At 35.2% G+C, this 12185-nt stretch overlaps 1 protein-coding gene across 2 annotated transcripts in view; it reads right to left on the reverse strand.

Moving 5' to 3' along the window:
• PKHD1 (PKHD1 ciliary IPT domain containing fibrocystin/polyductin) overlaps window positions 1-12185 on the reverse strand; it is a 494443-nt gene that overhangs the window by 169143 nt on the left and 313115 nt on the right. For both annotated transcript variants that reach the window (XM_045498517.1, XM_045498518.1), the window contains exon 54: window positions 343-456. In XM_045498517.1, the coding sequence (XP_045354473.1) occupies window positions 343-456 (114 nt within the window). The remainder of the gene's footprint in view (window positions 1-342; window positions 457-12185) is intronic.

Here is a 12185-nt window from a genome sequence, read left to right on the forward strand (position 1 = left end):
TTTTTAGATCAATTAAATATATATATCAACAACCACATAATATTTATAGTTGATAACAGACTCTTAGTCCAGGCTTTGGTGTTTGATCCTATCTGGATATAAATCTAAGCTCTGACACTATAGAGCTGTGTGGCCTTCTGCATATTGTTAATCATCTCTGAGTCCTATTTTTGACATCTGTAAAATGGACACTGGTACAGAAGACTTGGTAAGTGAAATAATAAATATAAATTATCTAGAAGAGTGCCTGAAATTTAGTATGTGTTCTATGAATGTCACTTCTCCATCACAGAAATATACATTTCATTTCATTTTTAATAAAAAGTTATAGTATACTCTTACCAATTGTTCCTGGATCAACATGAATTCCATTGAAACGGTCACAGAAAACTCCTTCTGAGGCTCTAAGGAGAATCAGAAGCTTTTGCTCTTTTCCTAAGGGATTTTCCAAAGTACCTGTTTACAAAGAAAAGTAATTTAAATTAATTTGAAATTAAAAGAGAGAGGAGGAAATTGTGATGTAATTTAGAGAATGCAAAGTAGATGCTATCATGTAGACTATACACAGAAGAGCCAATTGTCACACGATGAAATGAGAAAAGGGGGTAAAATGAGATGCAGTAAACTTCTCTGAGGTAGAGTGGATTGCTGTTCAGCAAATATTCACTCTTCTTTCTCCATTCAGGAAGTGTATACTTTCCTAACTACTAAAATTTAGCCTGTCCTAGTGACTTGTTTTGGCCAATGAAATTTGGGTAGAAATGATAGTAATACCAATTCTGAGTTGATGCTTTAAAATACTTTGCAAGTTTTCACCAGGTCATTTGCTATTATGTTCCCTGTCATGAAAGGAGAATTCCTTAATGACATCTAGTGCCTGAATGAAGGCAAAGGTAGCAGAGCTGAAGAACACAGAAGCTGCAACTGATTCTAGCGAAAATATTTGTTGTTGTAAGCCAATGATATTTGGGGAGTATTTGTTACACATAATTACAGCAAAACCTGGCTGATACACTGTCTATGGCTGTATCCCCAAATTCCCTTACATGCATCTTAGCATTTAATCCTCACAGCAATCCGGAGAAGTAAGTATTATTATTATTTTTTTAAGTTTATTTATTTTGAGAGCGAGCAGGGGAGGGGCAGAAAGGGAGAAAGTCCCAAGCAGGCTCCATGCTGCCAGTGCAGAACCCGACATGGGGCTTGATTTCATTAACCATGAGATCCTGACCTGAGTCGAAATGAAGAGTCATGCTTAACTAAGCCACCCAGGTGCCCTAAGTATGATTCTTAGGTCAATTTTAAATATTCATACATAACAAGGCTAAGAGGTTAAAGGACTTGTCCAAATTTATCCAACTAGTAAGTAATAATCTGAATTTAAACAATGGTGAATTTGAACAGTTTCTGCCAAGTGATTATTAAACATGTACTGGGTCTTTCTCTAAACCGAAATTATTCTAGCAGCATATGAAGAAAATCCATTCAGGATATGAAGGTCAGCACGGCTTTTGGCCTTAATCCATCAATGCAAACAGAGGAGTTTGGTCACTTTTGCAGCATACAAATTGGGGAATTTTGCTGGACTAGTCTAATAAAGGTTATTTACTTAATAACCTAATAAAGGTTATTTACTTCAGAAAATACATCTTAAGATACAGAAAGTATTACAAAGAATTCGTTTTTCAAGAAGATCCTGGTGAGAAGATAGTTCCCAAACTATATACTGTATCAAACAGGCTGACCAAGAATATCTGTCACCAAATGAGACTTCCCAATTGAGAAATCCCTGAAAACAACCAAAATGAGGCTGCTGATACACTATGAAGTAACTAGTGAACTTAAAATTGCCTGGTTATCATTTTGCTTAAGCAGTTTGTCAGGGGGTGTAAAATCATTCTCCTCCATTGGCATTCCATATATATACCTGGTTAGCCAAAAGGTTCCCATGTGAGTTGTGAGTTTGCAGCTTGCTACATCTTTATGGTCTAGCCTTCACAGCCATTAGTCTATGAGGCACTGTTGAAAGTAAGCCTCAGAGAGGTAAGTGAATCTGCCTGGAGTCAGACAGTGGGTCAGTGGGCAAGGATCAGACCCCACAGCCTGTTTTCCCAGTGCATTGCTGGAGTACACTGCTGTTCCAGGTAGGAATGCCAATCCTCAGCTGAGTGACTAATGTATCCTCTAGGCCCAAACAAAGACGTGCTAGAGCAGAAAGAAGGAAAGCAGGGGAGGAGGAGAATGTTAAGAAAACATGTGTGGTGTAGCTCTTATCTGGCAGTTTTAAGTCTGTCCAGTAAGCCGTTTTCCAACTGTGATTTCATTTATTTCACGGAGGGTAGTTTAGATTCTTGGGGGCGGGGGGGGGGGGGGGAATGGCCTAGCACTAAACAGATACCAGAGAGAAAAAAGTAGGACAGTTTTTGCCCTAGAGAAATGTATGCAGAGTCCCACAAAGAGAGTTCAGCGTTCCTCTAAAATCGGAGATTAAATCAATTATGCAACCCCAAACTGCAGCACATGTGAGCTTTCGCAGAAAGTCTGGGCAAGATTAGTCTCTGCTGTGATATTCTGATATATCTGAAATGACCAGGGTTTGAATTTTTTTGTTTGTTGTTGTTGAATTTTTTTGTTGTTGTTTGTTGTTGTTGTTTTTTTGTTGTTTGTTGGGGTAAGGGGAAGATAGGGGGTAGGGACTGGGTAGAAAGGAGGCAAGAATGACCTAAGAGGGGGAAAAATTATGCCATTTTAACATTAAAATGCAGCACCTCTTGAATTTGTAAAAGCTGTGAATGGGAAGCCCTAAAGGCCAGGCTCCTCTTTTATTCTCTGATCTAGCAATCAAAGACAGGTGAGGGCTCTCACCAGCTTGGGCTTTGTCCCTAAATGACTGGAGCTACCCTGAAAGAAAGCTCTGGAGATAATACAGTTCCTCTCAGGTTTCCTTTTTCAAGCTGCTTCAAGCTGCTCTAAACTGTAGCAAAAAGCATTTGTCAACCTGGATGAATTTAGATACTCATAATGGAGGGGAAATCATTGTCATTGCATTGCAGAGAAGCCAGGTGTTTTTGCATCCACAATTTCATTGAATTCTTCCAACCCTCTGATGGATTATTGCTGAGGAAACTGAGACAAAGACAAAGAGAGGTTAGGTAACTTGTCAGAAATTACACAGCTAGTAAGTGGTGAGCCTGGGCTTAGACTTAATAAGTACCATCCTAGGACATGTGGACATGAGGAACAGGAAAGAAGTAAAGGGAGGTTGCCATTACTTAGTGCAATGGTGGGCAATGGAGGGGAAACAATATGTTCCAGATGCTAAAATCACCTGAGGAGATGGAAGAAAATAAGTTCTGACATACAAAAGATAACTGTTATAACGATTTCAGGAATATGGTACAAATGGATTCCATGAACTTCAAAGGTAAGAAAAAGGGAAAAGAACCTTATATTATTTCATTAACTAAAGCTCTTTGATGGAATCAAGTATAAACCTAGTTTACACTTAAGCCCACTCTCTCAACATGACTCTCCACACCTTGTAACTAAGCCAACACACACTGAATTACTTACTATTCCCTCTACGCTCTCTCCTCTGTGCACATGAGAGTCCCCAGGCTTTAATATCTCCACTGTTGTCTTAACTCCTGGACATCCCTTAAAACATGGCTCCACTGTAGTTTATGTCTAACAGCCTTCTATGATTTTGAATTAGATGCTCTCTTCTGTGAATAAAGATGTCCACACTCCTTGCTGTCCCCCCCGCAAAGAGCTTGTCCTGACAAAATAGTATGGAATATGGACAAAGGTGATTTCCCAGAGTTCTTTCCTGCAGTGTTATCTATTTGAAATAACAAACAATTGAAAACACTTTGAAGTAATAAATGATTGGAAACCACTGTCCATTTAGATCCCCTTCCTTTTCCCCAATTTCCTTGACATGCTCAAAAGCTGAGTCATTTAAGTCTTTAACACACCAAAACCCAGTTCTGATGCCACCTCTTTTGGGATCCTTCCTTGTCAGCTAAGATTTAGTCAAGTGGCCCCTTCTATGGCTTATGTCACTGCATCTAAACTGTGCTGTAAGTCCCTTCTACCTGATGGCCTCCTACTCTCTATAGTGAGCTTATCAAAAGAAAAGACTGTGTACTGCCAGTAGAGTTCATTTATGTTTTATCAGAAATGAAATGAAAAATTAGGTAATTTTAACCAATCTTTTTGCAGTAAAGAGAAATAAAGAGGAATACTCCAGAGTAAAAAAGACCCATTTCGCCAATGTTGGAATAATCTTAAGCATCTATGTGCCTGGCATCAAAGCTGCAGAATAAATAAAGCAAAAATTGACAGAATTACAAGGAAAATAGATATACCTATAATAACAGTGGAAAATTAAACATAACTATGAAGAGAATGAACAAAAAGCAGTAAGGATATAGCAGTTTTGAATAATACTATTGGCAAATCTGACATAAGAGTCCTGGATGGAAAATTAGACCCAAAAGAATATGTATCATTTTGAGACATGCACAACAGAGTCACAAATAATGATCATATGGTGACCCTAAAGCAAGTTTAACAAATTTAAAAGGATTGGAATCATAGATGCTTGCTGACCACAGTTCAATCAAACTGTGCAATTTATACAGGGAAAGGTCTATAAAATGCACTATATTGAAATAAAGATTTCCCAATTATCTAGAGATATCATTAAGAGAGTGAAAAAGCAAGCCACAGAGTAGGCAAAGACATTTGCAATACTTATAACCAACAAAAGGTACATTGTACAATATATAAGTGTCTCCGATAAATCAATATAAAACAGAGAATTCATTATTTTAAAAGATGGCAAGAGAACATCTACTTCACAAAACGATATCAAATAAACAATAAAAAGTTTTAAAGTATTAATCACATTAGAGATGAGAGAAATGAAAATTAAACAATAATTAGATCTTACTACATACCTGCTGGAATGGAATTAGGTTTAATTTAGCTGTGTATTTTTTATTTTATAAACTTTTCTGTATATGCATATTTCATAATAATTCAAATTTTATTAACTGATTATTATGTTTTAAGGACACTGATCAATAAGTATTTATTAATCAAAAGAACAGAAACTGGCCAAAATTATATGTTTTACTGCTTTTCCATGACATTAATATTTTTATAGCTCTATTGAGATATAACTGACATACATGAAAATGCATATATTTGATGTATACTGACTAAAATTTTAGATAAAACTTTTTTCAAGTCCTTTTCATTGAATCCAAAGAAACAAACGGTATTTCTACATAATTTCTATTTCTGTCCAAGTAAACCTTGAAATTCCATGAGATATCATGATTGATTTCACATGAAAGGTTAGGAAATTATCCCCCAAAATTAATTTTGCACATTTCTTCTGTCCTCTGAAGTCGGTTATATGAGCTTCTAACTGGAGCACCACTATTTTTCTAGAGCCTTGTTATGTCTATTTTCTTCAGAGCAGAGCCTCCAGAACATTTTTATGATCAGAACCAAACTAGCAAATAAGCAAACTAAACCAATTAAATTGTGAAGCAGATTTTATTATGAATTAGATTTTAATTCCTAGTGTACATTTGACCCACTTATCCCTAAAACATTCCTCCCCTACAATCAAAACTAGGTGAAAAGGGGTTTTCAGTCCAATGAAATAATGATTGGTTATAAGAGTAACAAGTAGGCACAAATGATAATCTCTAATCCCTTGGAGAGTGATTGTATTCTGGCTGACAGGTTTTTATCATTGATGAGGCCTGTCATTTTGTCCAACAATTGATAGAATATTAAAATAAAAGTTAAGGGTGCCTGGGATGTTCAGTCGGTTAAGTCTATGAGACTCTTAGTTTTGGCTCAGGTCAAGATCTCATGGTTCTTGGGATTGAGCCCTACATCAGGCTCTGCACTGAAAGCACGGAGCCTGCTTAGGATTCTCTCTCTCTTTCTCTGCCCCTGCCCCACTCTTGTTCTCTCTTTCTCCAAATAAATAAACTTAAAACATAAATAAATAAAAGTTAATACATAATGTATTCACTCACATACTTGTAAAATGTATAAAAATCCTTAAAACTTTATAAACAAGGGTGAGCTAACTCACTTCTATAAGCCTTGGTTTCTGCAACTTTAAAATAAACATAATAATAGCATAACTTTATTGGGAGTTAAATGATGTACTGCATGTTAGTAATACATGGCACAGTGTCTACGTATCAAATGTTTTAAATGCTCTTAAAAATGTTGGCTCTTAGTAGTAATAATGGGAAAAATAGTAGCAGTAACAATGAAGAAATGCTACATTTTATAATCAACATTTAAATTTACAAATTAAGAAAAACAAGGTGAGTCCTTCCCAACCAGTAATGTTCTCTTTCTAAAGTGCTAGAAACTAGACATTTCAATAGCAAAAATAATAGGCGAATACTTATTTGAATGTCCAGCCCACAGAACTGCAGGAAATACAATTAAATTTATCTCCAACTCAAACACTCTTAAAATAGTTTTCTAAACAAGGAAACAAATTATTTATTCAGTCATTTATTCACCTATTTGCTTAAAATAATTTAGTTTTTCCATGCAAAAATAATTAAATGATACTTAATAGTTATTTTATTTATTATATAATTCACTATTTAATTATTTGAAAATAATCAATTTCTAAAGGAATTTTACTGTTATTGTGATGGAAGTTCAAGAGTCCAAAATATAGTTTCAGAAACACTGATTTAGAAAATATTAAAATATTAAAGACATTACTGTAAATGTGTTTCATAGAAACTGATACCCCAAAAAATAGAAGAATCATTTCTTAGATCAATGTTTTGCATATATATATATATATATATATATATACACACACATACACACACACACACACACATATATGTATACTTATTATTATATATAGTGTGATGTTTATCTGTCAGAGAACTAGTATCCATCTAAAGATAAAAGAGATATTTCTGTGTTTAAATTCATTTTGAAAATGTATTATTTACCATTGGCTGCCACTCTTCTTCAAGACTCAAAGAAATGAAGTTTGGTGTTTCCTGAACTTGTAAAGAACAAAGCTTGTATGCTTTTGTCCTTATAGTTAAATAAATACAATATTTAAAAGTAACATCCCGTTTGTGTCACTTTTTAATTTTATTGCATAACTAGTAATTTCATTAGCAAACTGTCAGTGTAAACAAAAACTGATTTCTTCACTCATGATCCATATTAGCCAATTTATAAATGATCTCTTTTTCAGATATTTATGTATACCTATGGTAATATTTACACATTAAATGTGTGGTTTATTTGTATTTTCTAAGCATAAACTTGAAAGAGGATATATATTTTTTTTAATTTAATATATAATTTTTAAACATCGCTACAAGATTCCCTGGCTACTGAATGAGTCTAACTACTGGGTATTGTGGCTTTAGGCTAGAGGATATGTTTTAATCTACACTTTTCTCTGGTTTGTCTCCTTTTTATTACTTAATCATCCAATGAGCCTTACAGAACTGTCAGTTTGGAAGGCAATAAACTGTGTATGGATTTTTCTTCTTTAGGATTGAGAAAGTCCCAATCATAGAAGCAATGAAAGAAACTTCCATAGACCCAGTACTTCATTTCCTGACAATCAAAGTCATGTGCTAATGATGACCTTAGGCACCTGGCTACAAATGTGAGACAAGGCTGACAAATACCCATCACTAACTCTGCAAAACAATATGTGACACGTTTTAAGATAAAAACCCAGTTCTAAGCATAATTACTGAGCAACTAGGCAGCATGTCATGTGACCTTGTTGTGACAGGCCATGGAAACAATGAACTGCCATGTCCTCAGGGAAATTGATGTGTGGGGCATGTCTTTGCTTACCTAGGGATCAAGGAGGGTTCTATTAACTTTTAAAGACACTAATTATTACTAGAAATCCCTCTCTGAAATTCACCTACAAACCATCAGAAGAGAGTTTTCCATTTGCAATTTTATTTTATTTTTTGTTTATTAATTTTGATAGAGAGGGAGGGGGAGCGCATGAGCAGGGGTGGGGAAGAGACAGAGGGAGAGAGAGAATCCTAAGCATGCTCTGAGTTCTGCACTGAGTCAGATGTGGGGCTCAATCCCATTACCATGAGATTATGGTCTGAGCCAAAATCAAGAGTTGAACACTTAAATGACTGAACTACCCAAGTGCTCCTCCATTTGCAATTTTAAAACTATGAGCTTAAAACACTCTATTGAGCTGAACATTTGGATGAATAACATGTTAATGTCATTGGTATCTAAGACAAAAAACACATTTTAAAGCATAGGAATGATGTCCTCTCTCAGAAGATATCAGTGTAAAAGATAAGCTCAGACATCTACTCATGGACAATGAAATGCAAACATTTCAAGCAATCAACAAACCAATGTTTATTAAACAGGCTTTGAGTTGGGCATTTTTATGAGTTTTTCTCTCCTACACAGACTAAAAATTGAAAATACTTCGGATTTGTAGAATATCACCCATTTTTCATTGTTTTGTCATTATTTAATTCCTTTCATACAGAGGGGAAAAGCATTGTAGTCATTTACACATTAATACTATAATTCCTTCCTCACAGATGTAGACATTTAAGTCTAAGCTAAGGAGACTGAACATGTTACAAGAAAAAGGCATTGAGCTGAAAGACAGAATTAGATATATCCATTCATTTACATATACACTAATCAGTCACACAGTACACTATCTGAACTCTACTATGTACTAGGCACTAGGGTCACAAAATGTCTAGTCTCTCATAATAGGGAAGGTGAAACATACCACCTTGTAACAATAAGATGAATGCAATAATGACAATATGAATTAAGAGAATAGACCAGAACAAAAGACACAGTGAAAGCTACTAAATGGAGTCAGGAGGTGCTCACAGTAAAAATAGTCCTTGGGCACTGCCTTCAGTTGAAGGATGAGTATTTAAGGTAACTAAAATAGCCTCTAATCCTGGTCCCGGTCTTTATCAGCTAGGAGATGGGAGAACAAATCAGTTATCATGCAGGAGCTCAGTTTCCTTATCCATGCAATGAAACAGAGGATTCACAGAATCATTTAGGTCTGTGATATTACTGTTCTAAATCTACTATTAGAGAATACTCCAAAAGTTGTAGAATGAGTTGCTTAACTAGAAATATAATCCACCTCTCTAGAATTGCCATGAGGATCCTAAACTAATTTCTCTCTTGTTAATATTATACTTATGATATTATGAAAAAGTAACCATTTTCAGCATAATTTGGCCTCAATTGTATCTTTAAGACTTTAGAAAGCAACCGGGACTTTGCTTCATTTCATTAAACAGGAACCTTATCTGTCTTCCTTACTGCTGAGTACTCAAGTCTCAGAAAGAATATTTGCCACTGAGCAGGCCATCAATGAAGCAGAAAGAAACGGAAGGAAGCAAGAGGAAAGGGACAGAGACAGGGACAAATCTATATGTAAAACTTGGGAAAATCATATCAGAGGAATTATTTTCTCCTTAATATTTACTAATTTCCAACAAATTATCATCTAGAAGAAAGTTATTCATGAAAGCACATACAGGTTTAATGGCATCACTCTTATATGGATTACTGTTCATTTTTAAACATGACATTTAATATGTTCACTTATACTTAAGATTACATTAATGCCAAAAAAATGAAGTTGTTAAAGAAATGGTATTCAATGTATTAAAAGTTACTGTCCCTAAAATAATGTGTTAGTTTTTTTCTTTGTTCCACATACAAAATAACGTTTTCGAACCTATATTGAACAGTCATTATAAAACAAAAATTAAAAAAAAAAGCCAAAATAAGATGGCCAGTTTCCTTTCCAACTTTCTTTGCTCTCTAATTTCATACTAATGACTACTCCTTTTTCTTATAAATTCCCTTCTTTGTTTCAATATATTATTTTCTTGTCATTTCATTTTCCTTCTCCCTGCATTGCTGTTTCTTTTCCATCCTCCTTCCTGAGCTCAGTTTCTTCTATCTGCCCTTTCTTTAACACCATTGGTACTCCCCCAAATTGTAGCCACTTATATACACTGAAATCTAATCTTGAGGTGTATGAGTCCACCTATTCAACAAAAAACTATGAGGGCTTTCTATGTGTCTGACACTATTACAAGCACTTTAATAAATACTCAATTAATTCTCATACAACTCCATGAAATAAGAACTGTTATTATTCCCATTTTGAAGGGAAGGAAACTGAGGCAGAGATAGATCCTGTAACTTACCCACAGTTGTTCAACTAACAAGTGGTAGAAAGGTGATTCTAACCTCATACTACCATTGACCCAGATCTCCCAACCTGAAATGTGGCATGGGTTCTAAAAAACTCCTCACCTGACATCAAAATTGCTACTAGGTTCTAGTGACTTTTTTACACACTCGGTATTTCTATAATTAATTATTCCTTTTTATTTCCAGTGCCCTAGTTGATTCCTTTACAAGGTCTCTCCTGAAACGTCTTACTATCTTCTCACACTTTACTGTGACCCTTCCAATATACTGCCTCATTCCCCCCACCTTCCACTGCCAGGAGTGATCTTTCTAAAACCAAATCCAATTATGTCATTTCCTTACCTAAAACTATTCAGGGACTACCCTCCTCACAGCCTTCATGATAAAATCCAAACTCCTTAACATAATGTATAAGGCCAAAAAGCTTCACTGGCTACCACCATTCTATAAAACCTACAATGCAGACATACATATTCCCTATGCTTTCCTGAAGGTATAATTCATTTCCACAAAGATGTGCCTTTTGAGATCTCTTCCTTGATCTTTAAGCCCCTCCAGGTTGGAAGATGGGACTCTTCCAATTATGTTTTTACTTATCTGTCTCCACTATTTTATGGAGACATTTCTTGCAAGCTAGGGTTCATGACTGATATTTCTGTACATCCAACTTCTCCCATAGTACTTGGCAAACAATAGGCAATGAGCAAACACATGACAAATTAAAGAATGGACACAAAAATGAAATACTTTAAGCTTATCTCAAGTGTTGTATCAGATTAATGAGATAATCACTGCACAAAGAATGAAACTGAGTTTGGCATTTGTGATGCAACTATAACCCTCTAAGCAAGGCTTTGATATTAAACTTTCCTTCTAATTCTATAGCATTCTATCTTTCTACTCTACTCAAAGTCAGTTGATACCTTCTGCCAGCACTAGTTGACTTAAAAGGACCACCAAAAAATATAATTCCACAATGTTAGGACTTGGATCAAATGGCATCAGACAGCAGACATACTTTGGCAGTGCTCTGTGCCAATGTCCACATCTATTAAGTTTGTTTACTAACCAGTCTTATTATCTATTTCATGTTGGGATTTCTTTAGGGTGTGGTAGAATTAGACAGTTGGGTTGAAAGTCTTCCTTCAGGCATAATACATATAAAATTGGGCAGATGGGTTCTAGTAATCAACCTTTACGCCTACAACAAATGGACAAAGCAGGAAGAAAAATAATACACCACTGCCTACTAATAGGTAAAAATATAGTGGGGAATAGACAAATTTTAAAATAAAATTTGAAATGTATAAATCAAAACTGGAAAGTTTCCACGTTACTTCCCTTCAAAAGTATAAATTTTCAGGTAACAAACTTTTATTATAGTAGTAATTGAACTGAGAAACCTAAAAATAATTTACAAAAAAAAGACCAATCTTAGCAATAGCTGTCCAACTGAAATACATTTTCTAGTCAGAAGAACAAGGCTCAGTTTTATTAAGTATTTCTATCAGTTAGCTGGATGAAGATTTTATAAAATATTAAATAAATGAGCAAACAAGCTTAATCTGAGAGAAAAAGATCAGAATTTAAAAGGATTTCCCCATTGTGGAAAAATGGATTGAAATGATAAAAAGGTAAGTTAAAAAGTATTACATTTAGATCCCCCTAGAACTGAAGGGAAAACAAAATAATCCTTACACAAGTGTACAATGTAGAGATATGTATTAGAGGCAGGACACAAAAAAGAGTAGGAATTTGGGGGGCCTGGGTGGCTCAGTTGGTTGAGCTTCCAACTCTTGATTTCAGCTCAGGTCATGATCCCAGGGTTGTGGGATCAAGCACCGTGCTGGATTCTATGCTGCACATGGAGCCTGCTTGAGATTCTCTCTCCCCAT

The sequence above is a fragment of the Leopardus geoffroyi genome, chromosome B2 (assembly GCF_018350155.1).
Source record: "Leopardus geoffroyi isolate Oge1 chromosome B2, O.geoffroyi_Oge1_pat1.0, whole genome shotgun sequence".
Lineage (NCBI taxonomy): Eukaryota > Metazoa > Chordata > Mammalia > Carnivora > Felidae > Leopardus > Leopardus geoffroyi.